The 24412-nt window shown below is 38.6% G+C and overlaps 2 protein-coding genes across 4 annotated transcripts in view; one reads left to right on the top strand and one right to left on the bottom strand.

Moving 5' to 3' along the window:
• WDR7 (WD repeat domain 7) overlaps positions 1-2458 on the bottom strand; it is a 391158-nt gene extending 388700 nt beyond the window's left edge. The window contains exon 1 of the mRNA XM_032293871.1: positions 2437-2458. The gene's annotated coding sequence lies outside the window, so the exon portion shown is untranslated. The remainder of the gene's footprint in view (positions 1-2436) is intronic.
• Positions 2459-2679: 221 nt separating this feature from the next.
• TXNL1 (thioredoxin like 1) overlaps positions 2680-24412 on the top strand; it is a 33964-nt gene continuing 12231 nt past the window's right edge. For all 3 annotated transcript variants that reach the window (XM_032293875.1, XM_032293874.1, XM_032293876.1), the window contains exons 1-5: positions 2680-3031; positions 14548-14644; positions 17312-17485; positions 22243-22365; positions 24037-24106. In XM_032293875.1, coding sequence (XP_032149766.1) covers positions 2934-3031; positions 14548-14644; positions 17312-17485; positions 22243-22365; positions 24037-24106 — 562 coding nt within the window. In that variant the 5' untranslated portion in view covers positions 2680-2933. The remainder of the gene's footprint in view (positions 3032-14547; positions 14645-17311; positions 17486-22242; positions 22366-24036; positions 24107-24412) is intronic.

The following is a 24412-nucleotide window of genomic DNA, read 5'->3' as shown; positions in this document are numbered from 1 at the left end:
CCTGTTCCCCCCTTCATGTCTGCTATAGCTCATGTAGTGGAGACCATTTCTACTTGCTTCTTAGGCAAAACTGGAAGGACAGTTGGGAATAATAAGAATCCATTTGTTCTGGATTAACTGTGCTCCCCCAACCCCACCCAAATTCATAGGTTGAAGCCCCAACCCCCAATATGATTCTAAGTGGAGCTAGGACCTATAATTTTTAAGGAGGTAATTAAAGTTAAATGACATCATCAGAGTGGATCCTTAATCTAATAGGACTGGTATCCTTGTAAGGAAGAGGATCAGGCTAGTACTATATGTGCATGTGTGTGTGCACAGAGAAAAGGCCATGTAAAGACACCGTAAGAAGACAGCCATTTAAAAGTGAGGGAGAGAGGCCTTAGGAGAAACCAACACTACTAGCACTTGGATCTTGGACTTCCAGTCTCCAGAACAGTGAGAAATAAATTTCTTTTAAGTCACTCAGTCTTTGCTATTTTTATAGCAACCCTAGTTGATTAGCTGAATAGACACCATTGTTTATAAACATCTTTTATCAAGTATCTTATATTTTGGTTCTTTATAAACATCATCCACTATAACCTTTTACCGTCACAATCCTAGAAAGCAGGTATTTTTAATCCAAGATTCACAGACAAGGAAGCTGAGGTTCTGAGAGGTTAGGAGTTTGTGCATGGCCATAAAATTTAAGCAGCAAGGCCGGGGCCAGTGGCTTGTGCCTGTAATCCCAGCACTTTGGGAGGCAGAGGCAGGCGGATCACCTTTGGTCAGGAGTTTGAGACCAGCCTGGCTAACGTGGTGAAATCCCGTCTCTATTAAAAATACAAAAAAGTAGCTGGGTGTGGTGGTGTGCATCTGTAATCCCAGCTACCTGGGGGGCTGAGACAGGAGAATCACTTGAAGCCAGGAAGCGGAAGTTGTGGTGAACCGAGATCGTGCCAGTGCACTCCAGCCTGGGCAACAGAGTGAGACTTTGTCTCAAAAACAAAAAAAAAATTTATTGGAACTTATGTCTATCCATTAAAACCACTACAATGTGCTGATATCACATGAAAAAGGAATGTAATTACTGTGCCTCTGGTGTGGCTGAGTTCAGTTAAGAATTAATTATTTTCTTTCTGCAACACCTTGAGCTTTCTCTTTTCGCACTTCCCGGGCTTCAGCTATCACACAAATTGATGACTCTCAAGTCTTTAACGTCATCCTAGTCCTTTTTCTTTGGTTCCAGACTCACCCTTCTCACGATCTGCTGTACCTCTCATTTGGATATCCTACAGGCATTTTAACTCATTTTTAAAAAGCTACACGATTGAAATGTTTGAGTTCTCTTAAACTCCTCTGTCATCTCACTAAATTGGCCCAATAATTGTTTCTGAAACATATTCTTTCCGCTTCACTTCCACTGCAGATGCTTTCATAATTTAGTTCCTGGATCACCCTCGCTGCTACCCGACGGCTTTTCTAAAGACACTTTTTCGATTTTCTTTTCTTTTCTTTCAGGCAGAGTCTGGCTCTGTCACGCAGGCTGGAGTGCAGTGGCGCAATCATGGCTCCCTGCAGCCTTGACCTCCCACCTCAGCCTCCCGAGTAGCTGGGACCACAGGAGCGCCCCACGATGCCCGTCTAATTTTTTGTATTTCCGGTAGAGACGGGGGTTTCACCACGCTGCCCAGGCTGTAAACACACTTGTAATCGCAAAATTGCCCTGCATTCTGCCATTCTCTTCCCTAACAAAATCCGAATTCCTTAGCTAGTCATTATCTAACCTTGACCTTCCCTCCAATTTCATCTCCGCAGCTAAATCCGAAGACAAATAATTTGCCACCTAGCCTAATATTTAAAAGAGTACACTGGCATTAGCCTACCTTGACTTGAAATCACAGAACCTACTGGGCAGGGATTAAATGTGCTAGTACACATATATAGAACTTATCTCTGGCGTCGTTCATCATGTGGTAAATATTAGCTATTCTTATCCACCCTCTCAACAACCCATGCATTTGCACATGGTGGTCCCCTTGCCTGGAATATTCTCTGTCACCATCCATCTAAACCCTGCTTCTCTTTCAAGATTCAATCCAGGAGTCAGATTCCTAGCAAGTTTACCCTGCCCCACCTTCCCATCTCGTTTGTCTCCATCGCTTCCTATTCAAATTATTGTTTGCGTCGGTCACTAGACCGTGAACTTCCTGAAGGAGGGATAGTGTCATCTTTTTGGTCAAAATCTAAACACAGGTGCACGATACTTTCTGAATGACTGCACAGAGAGTGCCCCATATGTAGTGAAGCCTGTTAATAAATTTTTCCTCAACCTTAATTTGTCTTGTGCGTAGACCTGCCCCGAATACAGTACAGGAGCATCTTCAAAGTACTTCCAGAGGGTGCCTTGAACAGCAACTAAGAAGCCTGGAGTAAAACAAGTGCCCTCTTTACCGTGCCAACCCATGAACCTAGGTGGAAGCCTCAGGTCTGGAAAACGCGGAGGAATACGCCAACTTTTGAGTGTCAGTCTGCGCCTGCGCACGTGACCCCTACACTTCTGCGTCTGCGCCGCTCAAGGTAGCGCGGGCTACACAGTCGAAGGAGGGGCACGCTTCACGTTTTGGGATTGGGGAGTGAAGGCCAAAGCGGACGGCGCGGAAATGACGTCAAGGCGCGCAAGCGCCTGCTGCCCTGCCGCGCGGTGGCTGCTGGGTGCCGCACGCCTTGCCTTCCTTCGCCTCTCCCCTCCTCCTCCCCTCCCCGCCCCCTCGGCCGCTCCGCTCCCTGGCGTGACTCGGCACGGAGAGTCCCGGGAGTAGACGCCGCGGTCGCCGCCTCTTCTGTCCAGGCCTCGGCCTTCTTGAGCGTCTCTGCTTCCTCTCCCAGGTCATCTTCTTCAGTTTCGAAGCAGGTGGCGTCGCGGCCACCCTGCCGGGCTCTCTGTGAGGATGGTGGGGGTGAAGCCGGTCGGGAGCGATCCTGATTTCCAGCCAGAGCTGAGCGGCGCGGGCTCCAGACTCGCCGTGGTCAAATTCACCATGAGAGGGTGAGGCCAGGCACGAGCTCTGTGGGTCCCCGCCCGCCCTTCTGTGCTTTCCTTTCACTCTTTGTCGGCCCTGGTTTCCTAGCCGCTGTCTCTTGCTCTGGAATGTCCGGCGGTGGCCGCAGCCCCAGGCAGCTGCCGGAATTAGGCCTCATTTCTCGGGTGCGAGCCCCCATTTATTCACAGGGGTCTCCCGGGCGGGCACGGAGGCCAGGCTGGCCAGCTTCCCCAGCTCAGGAGATTCGTCCCCTGCTCCTTTTCAATCTTCCGACAAACTCTGCTCTTGGGGGTGGTCCGCCCCTATTCCTTCCTGTCTCTGGGAGTCTCCACAGCCACCCTTGCCCGAGCCTGACCCCTTCTTCCTGCGGAGCCAGCTGTCATTTGCATCTCCCGGAGCTACAAAAACCTAATTCACCGAACACTTCGCTTCGATTCATGACCTGCATTTCTCTAAAGCCTTTGAAGATTGAGATGGGGCGATCCAACTAACAGCGTAGCTCTTAGTCCTAAATTTCTGCTAATGCCTTTTGAACTAAGTTAACGTTGGTTTTGGGTGCTTTTTAAAATTTTTTAAACTTTCTTTGTTTTTCGTTAAGCCACTAACTTGTAGCTTAGATTCCTCTGTGTGTGCGATTGCAACTGGTCACCCACGACAGTCCGTCCGTAGGTAGTGTATTTCAGGTGGACAGGTTAGCCGGATGTCTTAGTTTGACCAGGCTCTGTTTTTCACTTAAGAGGACAGGGATCTTGAAAAATGTTAACTGTCTTTGGTAAATATCAGCAAAATTATAGGTCGCAGAACTGGTGGATGTTTTATAATGAATGTGTAATAACGTTCCTGTGTAAGAATGTCATGTTGGAACACGGCATTGGGAACCAAGGTTTCACTAGTGTGTGTGTGTGTGTGTGTGTGTGTGTGTGTGTTTCACAGATCTCTCCTGTATGTCGATAGTATTTACTTAGAAGTATTAGAGATCTCCGTTTAATTTTGCGCGACCCCTTGGCGTTATTTATACATCTAACTTGGAGCAGTCTACTACTGGTATCACTGTTGATGTAACACACTTTCTTTTCCAGGTAACTATATAAACACAAGGCAGTATTTTGGACTTCAGAGCAAAAAACATAGTTCCTAGTACATGGTTCACTAAATGTTCAGTATATAAATGATGGCATTAGGATTATGTCGTTTTAGGGAATGGATGCAGATAGATACGAAAACAAGTTAAGATTTATTTTTGGATCAGTCTCTCTTACACCGAATTGAAAAAGGATAGCACCCTGGATTTCATATGGTGGACTAGAGTATGATATGTGGAATTTTGCATTTACCAAATTTAAAAGAATAAGTGATGTCATATATATTAAAACACCTAAAAGGAATGTCAGAATTCTATAAATATGTCTTCTCATTTTTAGCAATTTTGTAATGTCTGTATTCTTTTTTTATTGTTTTTGAGACTGAGTTTCGCTCTTGTTGCCCAGGCTGGAGTGCAATTGTGCGATCTCGGCTCACTGCAGCATCCGCCTTCTGGGTTCAAGGGAATCTCCTGCCTCAGCCTCCTGAGTAGCTGGGATTACAGGCGCCCATCACCACACCCAGATAATTTTTGTATTTTTAGTAGAGACGTGTTTCACCAGGTTGGCCAGGCTGATCTTGAACTCCTGACCTCAGGTGATCCATTCGCCTCGGCCTCCCAAAGTACTGAGTACAGGCGGGAGCCCCCTCACCCAGCCCTATATTCTTAATAATAAGGGAATACCTGTAGTACATTAAGTATCTAGGCCACAGTAGAAGATGGAGGATATGATTTCAATAAGGAGTCTCACTTTTAGTTCACTTTTCTAATTCTGGCCAGTTGAAGCTTTTATACGTTTGTCCTTCAATGATAGATTGTTTTCCCCCCTTACCATAGCGGTGGGAGAGATAATAGGGTAATAAATAAATGTTGAAGTGAGAAAAGTGGGGAAACATTGCTGTGGAGGAAATTTTTTTTATCATCAATGTGATGTCATATAAGCATAACTGCAGACATTGATTGGTAAAGAACTGTTACATTTAAAAAGGTATTTTAGTGGAATTAAAATTATTTTTCTTTGTAATAACTGAGGGAAAGTTAATGTTTGAATTTAGAGAACTTTTAAGTTCAAAAGCGTATTCATATTACATTTACAAATCTGGTAAGATTGTATTTACCTTTAATGTTCCTCGAACATACCGGCCATTAATACATCCTGTCTAAACTCATTGTCAGTAGGACCCCAGATGTATGTATATGGGGGTCAGTATTAGACTCACAACTGCATTCAGTGAAATCCTGTAAGAAGCCTCTTAGATCAAAGTTAATGCTGTCCCAGTTTAGACTGAGGGCATAGTTTCTCCAACACTTATTTCATTTCCTTTTCAACCCTATTTTAAAACTATTTCTTTTTCTTAACCTCTATGCTTTATCCATTCTCAGTCTAAATTTTGCTAAAATGATACATAGATTGTTCTCCTGTGTAATAATCTTTAGTGGCTTATAATGTATATATAACATAAAATTGACCATTTTAACCATTTTTAAGAGTATAATTCATTGGCCTTAAGGATAGCCAGCCCTCTGTATCCATGGATTCAACCAAATAAGGATAGAAAATATTTGGGGAAAAACATTGCATTTGTGCTGATAATGTACAGACTTTTTCTTTTGTCATTATTTTCTAAACACTACAGTATAACAACTGTTTTACATAGCATTTACATTAAGTATTATAAGTAATCTAGATGTCATGTAAGGAATATGGGAGAATGGACGCAGGTTATAAGCAGATACTGTGCCATTTTCTATCAGGCCCTTGAGCATCTGTGATTTTGGTGTCCTGCTGGAGGTCCTGAAACTAACCCCCCATGGATACCCAGGCATGACTCTACATTCTCAATGTTGTGCCACCACCACCACTGTTTCCTAGAACTTGAGACAGAAATTCTATATCCATTAAAGAATGACTCCCTGTCCTCACTTCTCCAAAGGGACAAAGCTGTACCCATTAACCAGTAACTTGCCCCTCTCCATTTATGTCCTCGGTAACCTCTATTATGATTTCCATCTCCATAAATTTGCCAATTTGGGGCACCTAAGTGAAATTGTAACAGTATTTTTCCTTTTGACTTCATTTAGCGTAGTGTTTTCAAGGTTCATCCATGTTTTAGGATGTCTCTGAATTTCATTCTTTATAACTGCATAAAGTATTCCATTTATATATATGGCAAATTTTGTTTACGCATTCATCTTTTGATTTGCAGGAGTTCTTTATATATTATGGATGTTAATATTTAATTTGCAAACACTTTGTCCCATTCTGTGGGTTGTCTTTTTCTTGATGGTGTCCTTTAATGCACAAGTTTTTAATTTTGATGAAGTCCAATTTATCTATACTTTTGTTGCCTGTGCTTTTGGTGTCATATTCAAGAAATCATTACAAGATTCAACGTCATGAAGATTTCTCCCTATGTTTTCAGCTAAGAGTTTTATAGTTTTAGCTTTTAAGTTTAGGTCTTTGATCCATTTTGAGTTAATTTTGGTATATGTTGTAAAGTTAGGGTCCAATTTATTTTTTGGCATGTGGATATCCAATTTTTCCAACACCAGTTTGTCTATCAAAAACACTGTCTTTTCCTCGTTGAGTTGTTAACACCTTTTTCCCAGATTATTTTTTAAGGATTAAAATAGTCAATGCTTACATAGTCTTACTCTGTGTAAGGAACTTGTTTAAACTCTTTATATTGACTAATTCATTCCTGAGAATAACCCTAACAGCTATCCCCGTTTTACAGTTGAGGACATTGAGTCTAAATATCTAGTTTAATGTCCCATTAGTGAATGCATCGTTTTAATTGTAAAGTGCTATTCTTGCTCTTCCCAGACTAAGGAGAAAAGAAATGTACATTCGTCTCTGTGTATCTGCACAGAGCCTGACAATTTTCAGTATGTGTTTCGTTGAATAATTTACACCTCTGTCTGCAATTCAGTTCACTCTCTGATATTCTTTCTGGTAACGTTTTTAAACAGGTGTCTCCAAATCTTTACTGACGCCCAGATACATTTTAGTGGTTATAAGTAGTACCAGTTTTGTTGTTGTTAAGTATCAGGTTTGTGGGTAAGTGGTTAAAAATATATACACTGTGTTGTCTGTCATCCCATCATCCCTGTCATCCTCCATCCCCTGTCCCCCGTGCTCTCCCCCGTTAAACAGCGTGAATGATTTTTGTCTTGAATTGATGAATGTATCACTTTTGTAATGTTTACTACGCCCTGGGTATTTTGAGACAGGATCTTGCTCTGTTGCTTAGGCTGGAGTGCAGTCGTGTGATCATGGCTCATTTGCAGCCTCAACCTCCTTGGTTCAAGTGATCCTCCCAACTCAGCCCTTGCAGTAGTTGAGACTACAGGCATGTACCACGGTACCTGGCTAATTTTTAAATTTTTTGTAGAGATGGGGTTTTGTCATGTTGCTCAGGCTGGAGATGTGTTGAATTTTCTTAAAGCAGATCTGCCTTTGTAGTTTGCTAGGGTTTGTTAGAATCCAAGAAGGATATCAATGTATATTAGGATGTTGAATTCTAATAGTTAACAATAGCTTGTTCAAATAATTAATTAAATGTATATTAAACATATGTTAATTATATACCAGGAAATTACTGAGGACTGAAGGTAGTTTATTGAATTACAGAGTTAGTAGGCCCACGTAGTCCATAGAAAGCAAGGTAGAGCAAGTGTAGTAGGTAGCCATAAGACTAGAGCATGTTGAAGCCCTAGTCTTCAGAGAACAGAGTTGCTTTAAAGTTAACTTTTTATTGAAGTACAAGTGTACGAGAATGTATAAGAAATAGTTCATTACCAGCACCCCAGAGTCCCTGCATCTTCCCAGTCTTCTTCCCATTACTCTTGAATTCTAACACTACAGGTCAGTTTTGCTTGTATTTGAACTTTCTGGAAATAGAACCATATAGTCATGTAGTCTGTCTGGCTACCTTTCAAGAGTGTGTACATAGTTTAATCTTGGCAATTGATTTGGAAATAACAACGAAAGGCACTGAATAGGCCACTGTTTTGGACTTTTTAGCAGTCAGTTAAGAGTTGGGTTCTGGGATCGAATTCTAGCTTAGTAATTTGTTCTTGGGAGTTATAAGGCTTAAATAAGGTGACATGAGTTTGTGAATGCATAACATAGTAAGTGTCCAATGAATGCTAGCTGTTTTGTGTAATTAATAGCACCGATTGTGATTAAGCCTGCCCATTAGTAAATATAGTACATGTTTAAATTGCTTAAAGTCTTACCCTGCATGGAAAAAGAAAAAAAAACTCCTTTTACCATGGCATTAGAAAGCATTAATTTTTTTAATCCACTTATCAGATGTATGTGTTTACACAAGTTGTTGCTCAAGATAAGACACCGGCTACTGTAGCAGATAGGGAAGGACAGCTAGTTCATGAAACAGAATTTATTTTATAGTATGACTGTAGAAAAAAAAGGTATTAAAAAGAAGCAAATGTAGTTGTTTCAAAGAAAGCTTATCTTGGATGCATTTAGGAATTGCCTGTTCTAGTTGTGGCCCTGCCACCAACTAGGGTGTTTGGTCTTGGGCAGGTCATTTTCTGGTCTTCAGTTCTTACTTATTAGCTAATTTTATTAGGCTATGTCTGTTTTAAAGTTTTAGTTCTGTAAGTTTCTTTCTTTTCTTTTTTTTTTTTTTTTTTTTTTTTTTGGGGATGGAGTTTTACTCTTGTTGCCTAGGCTGGAGTGCAATGGAGCGATCTCATCTCACTGCAACCTCCACCACCCAGGTTCAAGCGATTCTTCTACCTCAGCCTCCCAAGTAGCTGAGATTACAGGCATGTGTCACCAGGCCCGGCTAATTTTGTATTTTTAATAGAGACAGGGTTTCACCATGTTGGTCAGGCTGGTTTCGGACTCCTGACCTCAGGTGATCCACCAGCTTTGGCCTCCCAAGTGCTGGGATTACAGGTGAGAGCCACTGTGCCTGGCCGGATTTATTTCTTTATACATTGTAGAAAGCTAGCGGTTTACTGTATTCTTTTTTTCAGAGGGCATAACTCAAAATCCTTCCAACATATACATTTTATATATTGGAATAAGCAGATAAGTTTTCAGTCAAAGAGAAGGTTTAGAGTAGAAAAATAACTTTTTTTTCCCCCTTAATTTTAAATATCTAGATCTAGATCTCTTGAACCTTTTGCAATGAAATAAAACATCCTAGATTGTGCTAAGGGCTGCTAATCAAGGTGTGTGCAAGAGAAAAGGGTGTCATTCTGAAATTCAGGCATACTGGGAGCATTATATTTTAGAGTTGGGAAAAGTCCCTGGATAATCTAGTTCTTTTATTTTATGCAGAGAAATCAGGTGACTTGTTGATGATCTCGGCTAATGGAAATGTGTTTACTCTTAACTGCTCATGTTAAGGAGGCAGACATCTTATGTAAAATGATCAGCTGGCTGGGCATGGTGGCTCACACTTGTAATCCCAACACTTTGGGATGCTAAGGTGGGAGAATCACTTGAGACTGGAAGTTTGAGACCGGCCTGGACAACATAGGCAAACCTTGTGTCTACACAACATCAAAAATTATCTGGGTATGGTGGCATGTGCCTGTAGTCTCGGCTGCTCGGGAAGCTGGGGTGGAAGGATCACTTGAGCCTGAGGGATTGAGGCTGCAGTGAGCTGTGATTATGCCATTATACTCAGCCTGAGTGACAGAGTGGAACCCTAAATAAATACGTAAATAAATAATGGATTTACTTGAATGATTGGTTTGTGAAAGTACTCCGCTGTATATATTTGTTCTTTTGTATATGCTATGCCTCTCTGCTTTATGATGTATTTTGATATTTGACTAAAGTTCCAACCTATGATGGCTAACTAAAATGAAAGAATCTAGGTAAAGTTAAATCTTGAAACAGATTTTGCACAGTAACCATAATTTTAATAGTCTTTTCAGCTGCAAGATCTATGTCTGTAACACCAGTTAGCTGATAAATAATTGATGAATAGAGAGATGTCAGTGTGATTTGGAAGTTGTATTGGTTCATATGTGATTTTTCCTAGGTAGTGAAAAATAGAAATAAAACCTTCATCTGGAAGCAGAAAGCTGTTAGCCACACAGGCAGATCCCCTTTCATGTTTAAGAAAGTTAATGAAGTTAAATAAGAGTGTGTACACCTAGCGCTTGTTCCCCAGAAGGGTTTAAGTATTCCATTTTCTCTTGTCCCTTCTTTAATGGCAACCCCACTGGCTCAGAGCTCCACTTCAGTCTGCTTTGTGACAACATCTAAGCATCATTTCCAGTTAATTTTGTTCATTTCAAATATTCCCCAAGGTAGCTTCCAGCTCTGAGCCACATGCTGGGTTGTCCATCTTTTTCATGAATCGTAGTTACTGTCTTTTTTTTTTTTTAAGATGGAGTCTCGCTCTGTCACCCAGGCTGGATTGCACAATCTTGGCAATCTCGGCTCACTACAGCCTCCACCTTCCAGGTTCAGGTGATTCTCCTTCCTCAGCCTCCTGAGTAGCTGAGACTACAGGCACCTGCCACCACACCCAGCTAAATTTTGTAGTTTTATTAGAGATGGGATTTTACCATGTTGGCCAGGCTGGTCTTGAACTCCCCACTTAAAGCCACCCACCCGCCTTGACCTCCCAAAGTGCTAAGATTACAGGCATGAGCCCTGGTGTCCAGCCTAGTTACTGTCTTTCTTAGTGATCTTGTTACAAAGTTGCATGGGTTTCAAGTAGTTTGCCTCAAACTTGCTTTTCCCATAAATCTTCTCTTTTTGGCTTGTGCTTTTGCAGGAGGGTGGTTTTCATGAGTGGATATATTGTGTTACAGCGTGGATACCTCTGTAATTTGTGACATCTGTATAAAAGCAGTTAACATTAAATTCTTTATTCTCAGCTCATTTAATATTTTAAAATGAAAACACCTGTTCATTGCATAAAAGTAAAGGATGCAGCATTATGGATACTTAATAAGTGTTCCTGAAATCCTCTTCCTTTTCCAGTCTCACTTGCCTAAATAATTAATGCCTACTGTTCATCGTGCCTATATTTTTAATATGCATTTACATGTATACATAGATTTTAAATATGATCCTAGAGAACATTTTACAATGAGACTTTCTTGCCCCTAAACAAACAAAATATCCCCTGGTGTGGACGTGTCATAACTTTTTTTTTTTTTTTTTTTTTTTTAACAGTCTTGCTCTGTTGTTCAGGCTGGAGTGCAATGGCGCAATCTTGGCTCACTGCAACCTCTGCCTCCTGGGTTCAAGCGATTCTCCTGCCTCAGCCTTCTGAGTAGCTGGGATTACAGGCATGTGCCACCATGCCTCGCTAATTTTTATGTTTTCAGTAAAGATGGGGTTTCATCATGTTGGCCAGGCTGATCTTGAATTCCCAGCCTCAAGTGATCCACCCGTCTTTGCCTCCCGAAGTGTTGGGATTACAGGCGTGAGCCACCATGCCTGACCTGTGTCATAACTTTTAAAACTATTTTTCCATTGCTTGCTGTTTAGATGGTATTCTAACTTTTTACTATTACAAACATGTTACATTGAACTTCCTTATACTACTTGTTGTTATGAAATAGAGTAAGTGTTGTTGAAATGGAATAGACTTTCAAAGGGAGATTATTGGGTCTCAGCTTGTGTTCATTTAAAATGAATAGATATGACCCAATCAATGGCTTTTGAAAAATGATGTAGCAATTTATATTCCCATTTATAAAGTTTAAGACTAATTTAGTTGACTGTAAAATATTATTTTCTTAGATTTTTGATATGTGGCTTGAGGATAACACAAGGTAAAAATGCTGATTGAAATGTTAAGAATGTGGACTTGATCACAACTTTGAGTTTTAACTTTGTTTTTATTTTTTGCTTTAGAATTTGCTTTTTCTTACATTTCTGTATGAGATGGCTAACATTTTTCTTATTTCTGCAAATTTTTATCGAGACATACGTGGCACACAATTAGAAATGTGTAGTTCAATGAATTTTCAGAAACTGAACATACCTATTTAATCAGTTTCCAGACAAACAAAACATTACTAGCCTCCAGAAGTCTCATTCTATCAGTAACTCACTAAGGTAACCACTGTCCTGATTTATGATACCATTGGTTGGTTTTGCCTGTATTTGAACCATATGTAAATAGACTCATATAGTATATGCTAGTATACTGTATGTTGCTTTCTTTCCTCAGTGTAAGAAATTTGTGAGGTTCATCTATGTTTTTCCAAGAGGTTTTACATCAGTTATTTTCATTATTGTATAGTATTTCATTGTATAACTGTAATTAGCTTACTCATTCTTTTGTTGATAAGAATTTCATTGTTTCTAATTTTTGACTCTTAGAAATATTACTAATAATACTTTTTCAGATGTTCTAATACGGTAAACATTTCTCTTAGATACATCCCCCAGGAATGGTGATGGATTGGTGTATTTCTATTAGTTTCTTTTTTTTCCTCCAAAATGGTTAATACCAGCTTGCACTGTCACAGTATATAAACGTTTAGTTGCTCTGCATTCTTGACAATACTTCATTCTTGTTGTAACTATTTTTGCAGAGTTGGTTTTAATCTGCATTTCCCTGGTATCCCTGGTGACTAATGAAGTATAACATCTTTCCTGCTTTATAAAAGAAAGTTTTTGACTTTATTTAATTATTATTATTATTATTATTTTTTTTTGAGACGGGGTCTTGCTCTGTTGCCAGGCTGGAATGCAGTGGCGCAATCTCGGCTCATTGCAACCTCTACCTCCTGGGTTCAAGTGATTCTCCTGCCTCAGCCTTCTGAGTAGCTGGGATTACAGTTGCTCACCGCCACGCCCAGCTAATTTTTGTATTTTTAGTAGAGACAGAATTTCACCATCTTGGCCAGGCTGGTCTTGAACTCCTGACCTTGTGATGCACCCGCCTTGGCCTCCTGAAGTGCTGAGATTATAGGCATGAGCCTCCATGCCCAGCCCTGTAGTCTGAATATAGGGATTACAGGTGTGAGCCACAGTACCTGGCCGACTTTATTTATTGACTGTTTGGATAATCTCATTTGTCAAGTGCCTATTCAAGCGTTTATTCTTTTTCTTTTGGGGTTCAGCCTTGTCCTTATTTTTTGGTAGGAGTTGTTAACATATTAGAAGTGTAAGTCCTTTGTTTGATGTTTTGCAAATACTTTTTCCCAGTCTCTCAAAGGTGTTTTTGGATGACTTAAAAGGTCTTAATCTTCCAGCTTATCAAATATAGTCCAGTCTGTCATTTCTTTTTTTTTTTTTTTTTTTTTTTGAGTACTTCTTTTGTTTTGTATAAGAAATCATTGCTTAGTTCAAGGTTTTGACAGTGTCTTCTGTACTTTTTCCTAAAATCCCCATTGTTTCACCTTTTACATTTAGATCTGTAACCCATCTGGAATTGGTTTTTGTGCAGGATGTGTTGAGATTCATTACTTCTCCTGTATGAGTATACAGTTGATCTGGAGTATTTATTGAAAAGACCATCCTTTTCCTACTGCAATACTACATCAAGTTTTTCAGACATCAGAGTACTGTATGTGAGATGGGTCTGTTTCTAGACTTTTCTTTAAAAAGAAAACTGATTGGATCAGTTTGCTCCTTCTTGTATAAGTACCGTATTCTCTTAATAAAGTTTTATGGTAGTTCTTAAGATCTGATAGTACAACATTTTTCAGATTTGAACCTCAAAACAGCTTGGGCTGTCCTGTTATTTCTGTAGGATTTTTAGAATTGAAATTTGTTAAATTCTACAAGAAAACCTGCTGATGTTACAACACCAGTTATAAACATCAAATCGAGGAAAATCGATTATCCTGGCAATATTGAGTTTGCGAATTCATAAGCAGAGTGTGTTCCTTCATTTATTTAGGTTTCCTTTAATTTCTCTCAGAACAAAGCCGGAAGATTTAACACTATTAGATATGAAGACTAAATATAACATCTGGGTTCATTAAGACAGTATAGTATTGATACAAGTGTGTATGAATAACTTCAACAGACCAGAGAATCTGGCCTAAGGTTGCAGTTCATGCTTCTAATGTCTGCATTTTGGGAGGCCAAAGGCAGGAGGATCACTTGAACCCAGGAGTTTGAGACCAGCTGGGCAATATAGTGAGACCCTAACCATCCAAAAACAACAACAAAAAAAACCCAGCTCGTTAGCTGGGTGTGGTGACATGCACTTGTAGTTGCAGCTACTTGGAAGGCTGAGGTGGGAGGATTGCTTGAGCCTGGAAGATTGAGACTACAGTGAGCCATGGCTATGCTACTGTACTCTACCCTGGGTTACAGAATGAGACCCTGTCTCAAAAAAAACAAAAAAAAAAAAAAACCAGAGAGTCAAAGCCAGGAATATCAGTGTTTGTTCTAGTTTATGTTTAATCGATGAGTGCTTTCAATTTACAATCTTTAGTGTTATTTTAATGTTCCTTTTCCTTTTCTCACAGGTGCGGGCCATGTTTGAGGATTGCCCCAGCATTCAGTTCTATGAGTAATAAATATCCACAGGCTGTTTTCTTAGAAGTCGACGTACATCAGTGTCAGGTAAGGGAAAGGAATCTTTTTTAATTTGCTTTTGAATAAATTTGAATCCAACATTAATATTCTTCATTTATCTCTTGATGCACATAGTACTTATTCCTTTGAAGACAGGAAGATGTTATGTTGATGTCATTATTGCAGATGTCATTATGGCTACTTTAGTTAAGAGTAGCACATTATTAATTGCTTTAGGTTTGTATTAATCACCTTCTGATATAAAATTAATATGATGTTGTTAATAGATCACCTAGCAGTTTTTTGTATTACATTTCCTTATGTTTTGCAAACCTACAATTATATCTTCTACCCCCGAGGCATTGGCCGATTATACAGCAATGGCAAGGAGTTCTTGGTTACAATTTGAATTGATCAGTTTGTAATCTTATCTCCAAATCAGCATACTGAGCAGAAACTTTAAAATGTTGATTACTTTATTTTTTATTTTAAATTTTTTTGAGATGGTGTCTCACTCTGTCACCAGGCTGGAGTGCCGTGACCCAATCTCAGCTTGCTGCAATCTCCACCTCCTGGGTTCAAGTGATTTTCCTGCCTCAGCCTCCTGAGTAGCTGGGACTATAGGCGATTGCCACCATGCCCAGCTAATTCGTTGTATTTGTAGTAGAGACGGTGTTTTACTGTGTTAGCCAGGATGGTCTCCATCTCCTAACCTTGTGATCTGCCTGCCTTGGTCTCCCAAAGTACTGGGATTACAGGTGGGAGCCACCGCACCTGGCCAAAATGTTGATGACTGTTGATTGAGCCACAGTGTTGTAGGTGAATTACCCTGATTACTTAGTTGGAATGGTATGTGACAGTTCTGTATTTGTATATGTAGAAATGTAGGGAATTGTTAAGGAAAAAAAAAAAATTGGAAGGCTCTTTCCAATACTAAAAAGTGGAGTCTTTAGTTCTGATGAAGGAACAACTCTATAGCTCTGCAACTTTATCTTTGTTAAGTTTCTGAGTGTGGTAAACATTTTAGAATATTATGTAGTTTGTAGTTAGTTTGGGGATTTGTCACATAGTATATGTTTCAGCACTTAGTCACCTGTTATTGAACTGTATCATTGGCCCCGGATTTAATCACTATTTCTGATATGAAAGTGCTTTTTCCTGGAGCTGTGCTGTCAGGTATTGTAACCACTGGCTACATGTGTTTACTGAGCACCTTAAATGTGGCAAAGCCAAATTGAGAGGTACTGAAAGTATAAAATACACATCAGATTTTAAATACTTAGTATGAAAAAAATGTAAAATAATTCATTATCTTTTTATGTTGATTAGACTGAAAATGTATATATTAGGTTTGCTGTGATATTAAAATTGATTTTACTTATTTTACTTCTTTATTATAGATAATAGAAAATTTAAAATTGCATATGTAGCTCATGGGCTACATATCCATTGTTTTGGACAGCACTTCTCTGTAAGGTCAATCATAGTTTTTTCACTTAGAGGGTTTGAGAAGACATTCCTATGCTAATCTTTATGTTCATTTTCTTTAAATAATATAGTAGTGACATTCATAATATTTGAATATGTAAGGTGCCATATTTGCTTTACTGGTTCCTTTATACTTGTCATGAAAAGTTTAAACTAGGATACTGAGTGGGTATTAGGTAATTTCCATTCAGTAGTTAGTCTTATAAAATTGTGGAGCTAGGACAGAATTTTAAAAGGTAGTTATTGGCCGGACGTGGTGGCTCACGCCTGTAATCCTAGCACTTTGGGAGGCCGAGGTGGGTGGATCACCTGAGGTCAGGAGTTCAAGACCAGCTTGGCCATCATGGTGAAACCCCATCTTAAAAAAAAAAAAAAAAAAAAAAAGGTAGTTGTTGGAATGTGTTTGATGCGTGACCAAAGACATTTCTGTAAGAGTAAAAATTGGGTGACAGTTGCAATGCAAAATACGTTGCCGGTTTTTCACAGGCAGATTGACTACTGTTTTTCAGATGCACACTTTTTTTTGTTTTTTTTTTTTTTTGAGATGGAGTCTCGATCTTGTTGCCCAGGCTGGAGTGCAATGGCACCATCTCGGCTCACCGCAACCTCTGCCTCCTGGGTTCAAGTGATTCTTCTGTCTCAGCCTCCCAAGTAGCTGGGATTATAGGAGCCCGCAACGATGCCTGGCTTAATTTTGTATTTTTAGTAGAGATGGATTTTCCTCCATTTTGGTCAGGCTGGTCTTGAACTCCCAACCTTGGGCAATCTACCCGCCTCGGCCTCCCAAAGTTATGAGACTATAGGCATGAGCCACCATGCCTGGCCAGATAGACAGTTTTTTCTCCTAGCAGTGGTTTGTGTTCACTTTATTAATACCATTCTTGGTTATTCTTTTTGAGAAATACCTGTAATTATGAAAGACCTGTCTGGTGTGAAGCACAGTTTCGGCATTGAAAGCTAATTTTTCTACTGGATGACATATTTAGCAGTAAAAATGATAAAAATGTAGACAGTGTTCTTTATAGTGTGTGTAAGGGTTATGTAGCTATGCCCAAAGGGGAACTCTCTTAGGAACAGGTCTATTTTTTTCTTAAATTACAATTAGGAATGCAGTATTTTACGTTTTTACTTCATGCTTATGATATTTAACTTCCATAAAGGTATAGAATGAATATTCAAAGTGGTTTAAGATTTAATTCATAACACTGTCCAACTTGTCAATTCTAGGGAACAGCTGCCACCAACAATATATCAGCAACACCTACATTTTTGTTTTTTCGAAACAAAGTGAGAATTGATCAGTATCAAGGAGCAGATGCTGTGGGATTAGAAGAAAAAATCAAGCAGCACTTAGAAAATGACCCTGGAAGCAATGAAGACACAGATATTCCAAAAGGCTATGTATGTAGACTGAAAAGTGAAATCATAATGTATCTTATACATGTCATTATTTGGTTAAAATCAAATATAACTGTTTTTATGTTCTATCTCTTAATGGTTTACAATACTTTTAAATAAGAGGCTTCAAATTAAATTTATTAGCTGACTATTGAGTTTTGTCTGTATGTGTATGTCTTTGTGTGTGTTAAGCCCCTATCATAAACAGTTTTTCCTAAATTTCTCCTGATTTTCTTTGCCACTTATTTTTTTATCTGCTTTCTGTGCTATTTTAATAGCCATTTAAAAATACTTGCTTTATACTTTTTTTTTTTTTTTTTTTTTTTTTTTGCAAAAAGTGAAGACGTGTATTGGAAATTTTTTTTCACTTTTTGACAATTGTGTAAAATGACTTACAAGTTTTAATTATGACCTTATATATTGAACTCCCTTTGCTGCCACTCACTTCCTATAGTTTTATCTTTTTAAATGTATGCCCTCTTTTCTGGTACTCTATGTTTAAAAATAAAAGTCTAGTTACTGATTTTGTTTTAGAATTAAATGTGACTTTAGTATCACATGTATTATTCTAGGTTTTAAGAGTAAGTATTTTAAATAGCAACATAAAGACTTAAGAATCTAAAGGATAGTGTTTGAAAACTTCAGAGTATGAGTAGTTATAATGCAGCATTTTTAATTTGAGAGTTATTCAAGAAAGAAGCAAAATTCAGAAACAGCACTTCATGGTATTAGATATGTTTATACATATAGGTAAATCCTGCATAATAACGTAGTTCTTAATTTCTCTGGTTATAAAGTTACTGCACTGGTAGATCAAAGAATGAATTTTTTAAAAAGTTACCTCAAGTTAAAGCTAATATCCTAAACAAGGTACCTATCAGGCATATTAAAGCAGATTTGTGTCATGGAGCTACAAGTCCTCTCTATATGTCTAAATTCATGCCAAATGAAGAGAAGCTATAGTCTAATAAATATGAGAGATTCTGTGTATGTATGTGCAGTAGGAGATTGGGAGGGTGTCAAAAAGCATCAGTAACATGTGATACCAGCCTTAATTTAGGGAAGTACAATTACTGTTATTTAAAATAGGCCTGTAATTTGAAGTTGTAATGTCCAATTAGAAAGTATCAATGTATTGTTTATATCATGGTTGTAACATCTTTTGGACAGTTTCAGAAATAACTTAACTTGTAAACCATTGTGTTTATATCTTTTTATATTTTCCCTTTGTTACTAAGGGTGCTTGCATTAAAAAGTCTTATGAGCACAGTAGTCTTGTTGCTTAGTTATAGGCATACTTCTTTACACATCAGCTATGGTATGAGTGTTTTGGCCTCAGACAGGAAATAGGCATGAAAAGATGAAATTTTAAGAAATAAAAATTTAGTTTTTGTGTAAATGTTATGGATAAAATATGAAAAGCTGTTTTTTAAAAATTTCTCTTTTTTTCCTATCAGGTGTCAATCAAGACATTAAAGTTTTGAACTATTTAGGTCTTAAAGGGTTATTCAGTATTTAAAACTGGTACTCTGTTCCCAAGACTGTTATTATTCTTAGAACACAAGTAGAAACTTACTGGAAATAAGACTCACTGGATGAAAACCTTTCTCCTAAGTAGATTTAAATATAAGCATTGCAGGCCAAGTGTGGTGGCTCATTCCTGTAAACCCAGAACTTTGGGAGGCCAAGGCAGGTGGATCAGCTGAGGTCAGGAGTTTGAGACCAGTCTGACTAACATGGTGAAACCCCATCTCTATGAAAATACAAAAATTAGCTGGGTGTGATGGCAGGCGCCTGTAATCCCAGCTACTGAGGAGGCTGAGGCAAGAGAATTGGTTGAACCTGGGAGGCAAAAGTTGCAGTGTGCCAAGACCACGCCACTACACTCATAGCCTGGGCGACAGAGCGAGACTCTGTCTCTAAATAAATAAATAAATAAATAAATAAAAGCTTTGCAAAAATGCATTAACAATTTTTTATAAAACTGAGAGTTTCTTGGAATCAGTTTTGGTGATTATGTTTGAACACTCAGAGGCTATACAAGTTGTTGATTTTATACATCCTATTGTTTTGAAACTATTTATCTGAGGCCAGAGTACGAGGTTATGAGAAGTTTTTAAAAAAAATCTTAAGATTGAATAATTTTAATTCACTTTAAAAAGAGAAATATATATATCTATTTTAGGGGGTTAAGATATTGTGAAAGATGTAGTTGTAATGCTCAAAAGGTGAGGACTCATAATTCTAATTCAGAACACTGTTTTTTGTGAACATAGTGACTTAAAAATTGATACATAATAGTTGTGCATATTTATGGGATACATGTGATATTTTGATACTTACATGCAATGTGTTATTCCAAATCTTCTAGCTATTTTGAAATATACAAGTTATTGTTAATTATAATTACCTTTCTGTGAATAATGACTTTAACTTTCTAAAAATGTTAGTTGAAGTTGGGAAAAATTTTAAACCATATATCTTTACTCCCCCATATTTGCTAAGAGTAGATTATGTTTAGTGTGGCTTTATTTTTTATTTATTTTTTAAAATATCTCCACAAGTGGAATTTTATTGATGGCTCTAGCTTATTCCCTCCCAAAAGATTACTGCAAACAAATGAAGATTTTGTTTTTATGATAAAAGAAAATACTACACTTAGAACTGGACCACCTCGCCCTTTCTCTTCTTATCTACTCCCAGTTCAAAATACTTGCATCTTTTAATAACCAGCATTCTCTTAGATCTGCAGTTGGGCTCAATGCACTCAAGCCTTAACACAATCTTCTTTGTAGTTTTAGCCTTTTTCTGGAAAATTGGCTTAGTCTGCCCACCATAGCCACTCTGCTTCCTGTCGTAAAACTGCTTTCCCTGGGCTTTCAGAGAATCCTTGCCCTTCTTGTACTGTGTTACTTTTGTGGGATTGGCATTTGCCACACTTTTTTTTTTTTTGAGTTGGAGTTTCGCTCTTGTTACTCAGGCTGGAGTGCAATGGCACGATCTCCGCTCACTGCAGTCTCCGCCTCCTGGGTTCAAGCAATTCTCCTGCCTCAGCCTCCTGAGTAGCTGGGACTACAGGTGCACGCCACCATGCCCAGCTAATTTTTGTATTTTTAGTAGAGATGGGGTTTCACCATGTTGACCAGGATGGTCTCGATCTCTTGACCTTGTGATCGACCCGCCTTGGCCTCCCAAAGTGCTGGGATTATAGGCGTGAGCCACTGCACCCAGCATCACACTTCTTACAGAAAGTCCAGCAAGTTCTAGGAACGTTCACTGTGTTTACATGAGCACTATTGGCAGGGAAAGCTGTTTTTTATATTTTTTAAGTTTGTTTGTTTGTTTGTTTTTGAGAGAGTCTCGCTTTGTTGCCCAGACTGGAGTGCAGTGGGGTGATCTTGCCTTACGGCAACCTCTGCATCCCGAGTTCAAGCGATTCTCCTGCCTCAGCCTCCCAAGTAGCTGGAATTACAGGTGCCCGCCACCACGCCCAGCTAATTCTGTATTTTTAGTGGAGACAGGGTTTCACCATGTTGGCCGGGCTGGTGTCAAACTCCTGAACTCAGGTGATCTGCCCTTTTCAGCCTCCCAAAGTGCTGGGATTACAGGCATGAGCCACCGCGTCCAGCCTCCAAATACAATGTTTATACTTTATATTGTATAAAGTATAAAAAAACTATATGTTTTTATTTATTTATTTTTTTTTCGAGACAGGGTCTCACTCTGTTGCCCAGGCTGGAGTACAGTAGCACAATTTCCGCTCATTGCTGCCTTGATTTCCTGATCTTAAGCCATCCTTCCAGCTCAGCCTCCCAATTAGCTGGGACTAAAGGTACATGCCACTGTACCCAGCTAATTTTTTTGTTTACTTTTTTTTCAAGACAAAGTCTCACTATGTTGCCCAGGCTGGTCTCAGACTCCTAGGCCCAAGCTATCCACCCACCTCAGCCTCCCAAAGTGCTGGGATTACAGGCATGAGCCACTGTGCCAAGCCTTTTACTTTTTATCTCTGTTATTGGCATATACTTTTTTTGGATCTTTATTCTGAGTCTAACAATTCAACTGTAAAATATTTATAGACACTTAAGGAAATTTGACCACTGATATGATGTTAAGTATTATTGATTGTGATAATGCTATTAAGAATGTGTTTTTTTTTTTTTTAAGTTCTTATTGCTTAGAAATTCACACTGAAATGTTCATGAATGAAATGAAAAGATGTTTAACATTTTTCAAACTAATCAGGAGGAGAGTTAGGATTTAGTTGGGGGTTAGAGATGAGGCGGGAGTGGCCATGAGTTGATGATTATTGTAGCTGGAGGTGGTGGATACATAGGATTCACTGTATTATTACATTTTTTTGGTTTGAAATTTTTCTTGTTAAAAACTTTTTAAGTCCTTATTTGTTACTCCTTAAATTGGACATCTTCAAAGATAAAAAGAGTCTTTGGCCACTAGAAGAGGGAAACAGGCTTTCTTTGGATCTTACAGATACTTTAATTTGCATATTTTCTTCTGTAAAACACTTATTTTTTAAAGCGTAAGTCAACATTTTATAATCTTAGTGTTAGGGACATAATTTCTGATACCTTAACAAGTAGGCTAAGCCTAGATTTGGCTTTAATAATCGATGGTAGGTCTCAGAAATGCAAATGAAAGGACTATCCTAAAATTGTTTTATGAACTGTTTTAAAAGAGTTTTCTTAAAATTGCCTACGATGTGGATTTTTTATTAAAATCTTGGTTTAATTTTTTTTCAGATGGATTTAATGCCTTTTATTAACAAAGCTGGTTGTGAATGTCTTAATGAGAGTGATGAGCATGGATTTGACAACTGTTTACGAAAAGACACGACCTTCTTAGAATCTGACTGTGATGAACAGGTAATTGAGGGCTGAAGTTAAGGCTTGTGGAGATTATCAGTATTTATGCCTGCTCTTGTTTCTTTACCTCGTTCCCATCTTGTGGGTTATGTCTCCTTCCCAGATGATCCCTTCTTACTTTCATTTCTATAGCTTTTAGTTTCTTTGACTTTTGTCTTTTGACCACACGGACCCACCTTCTTTCTCTGTTCTTGTACCTGGGCTGCCAGGTGCATTAAGGAAAATCGCTGAACTCTTGGATGGGACCCACTGCAGAACTGAGCTGTTAGCAGTGTTTGGTCCTTTTGTTCATCTTTGACCTGTCTTCCATACTTTCTTCCCACCCAGATGAATTTGTATCTGAGAAATAGAGACTAATGGGATGTGTACTTCCTGTGTACTTCCTAGATATAAACCTCTGTTGTATTCTTTGTTTCCCTGCCTTGCCTTTATCACAGAGTAAGTGGGGTGTTACCACCTTGATCAAGCTTTTAAAATATTTGTTGTAGCTGTTATTTTTCTCAATTTACTTTCTCTTCCATTGTGTCTGGTTTGTCCCATTCTAGTTCATCTTCTATGTGGTAACAAAAGTTATTTTTCTAAAGTATAAATCTGCATCTTTTTCTTCCTAAGAAGAGTGAAATGACTCTTCACCGGCTTTAGGAAGAGGCTGGCTTGATCTGTTTTTAGCTTTCTAGTCTCTTCTGCTCTTCACCTACAGTTCAGTTTCCTAAATATGCCATGCTTATTTTTTAATATACTATTATGGGTCAAGTATAAAAAGTATTGGTGTAACTAAAGGAAATATCCTTGTAATTTTCCTAGGCAGATAAACCACAATACGATTCTGAAATCAGAAATCCAAACCCCGTCTTTCTGTGCTTTTACCCCAGAGCCACCTTATTTTACAGCTTTGAGAGTATCATTCACATTGTGTTCCTTATAAAGGATGCCCTAAAAATAATGTGATAATGCTTATCAGCAGGACTGGCTCAGGCTTCATGAAATTTTCCTGCCCAGGAAATCTTGTTTCCAGGATGGAAGCGTAGGTATTTATACCAAACACACTTTTGGCTGGAAAGAAGATGGAGCAAATGATCCAGAAGAGTATCTGAGAGATAAGCATTCTGATAGTGTTTCGTATTCCTGTTCCCTTATGTGGCCTTCCAGATTCAGTCAGTCAAGTAAATGTAGGATGGAAGTTTGGGGGTTACTTCAGAGCTGTAAGAGCCCTGTTCTCTTGAGTTTGGGAACAGGGTCCATTTCACAGCTAGTCTCTGCATAACCTATGTATTGCCTCTAAATTGTCAAGTAATGTGGATAGACACTTGTCAAACCATCCTAGAGCTGTATGCTAAAATGTATAGTTTATTTTAATTTGCGATTTTTGTTTGATTTGTTAGAAAGCAGGTTGCTTGCCAGTTTATAGCTCACAAGACCTTAGATTTCTATGCATAGTTTAGTATTTACTTGATTAATTTTTTGTTATTCCCTTATATAAATAATTGATGGTGGTGCTTCTCAAATTATCTAATCAAGTTACTTTCAACTTGCTGATTTTTCATATTACATTGGTTTTGTTCGATGAATTAGCTTAGTTTTTTTTTTTTTTGGCCTATTAACTCTACTTCAGTAGTTTGTGTACTCAGTGTGTTCAAGAGCCCTTTTAAAATGAAACTCTTTTCTCCACAGCTGCTTATTACTGTGGCATTCAATCAACCTGTTAAGCTTTATTCCATGAAATTTCAAGGACCAGATAATGGTGAGTAAAGCATAGTGTTTCTTTAAACTAACTTCCTGCTTTGTAGAACTGTTAGCATAAGATTAAAACTTTTTATTAAATTAAGGTAGAGGTAGTTTGTTGTTGTTGTTGTTGTTGTTGTTTTGAGACGGAGTCTTGCTCTGTCACCCAGGCTGGAGTATAGTGGTGCAATCTTAGCTCACTGTAATCTCTGCCTCCTGGGTTCAAGTGATTCTCCCACCTCAGCCTCCTGAGTAGCTGGGACTACAGACATGCACTGCCATGCTTGGCTAATTTTTATACATTTAGTACAGGATTTTACCATCT

Source organism: Sapajus apella, unplaced genomic scaffold (genome assembly GCF_009761245.1).
Source record: "Sapajus apella isolate SASKATOON/1434 unplaced genomic scaffold, GSC_monkey_1.0 scaffold30, whole genome shotgun sequence".
In the NCBI taxonomy this organism is placed as follows: domain Eukaryota; kingdom Metazoa; phylum Chordata; class Mammalia; order Primates; family Cebidae; genus Sapajus; species Sapajus apella.
The sequence above is the reverse complement of the archived record's forward strand: the minus strand, read 5'-3'. Positions and strand labels throughout refer to the sequence as shown.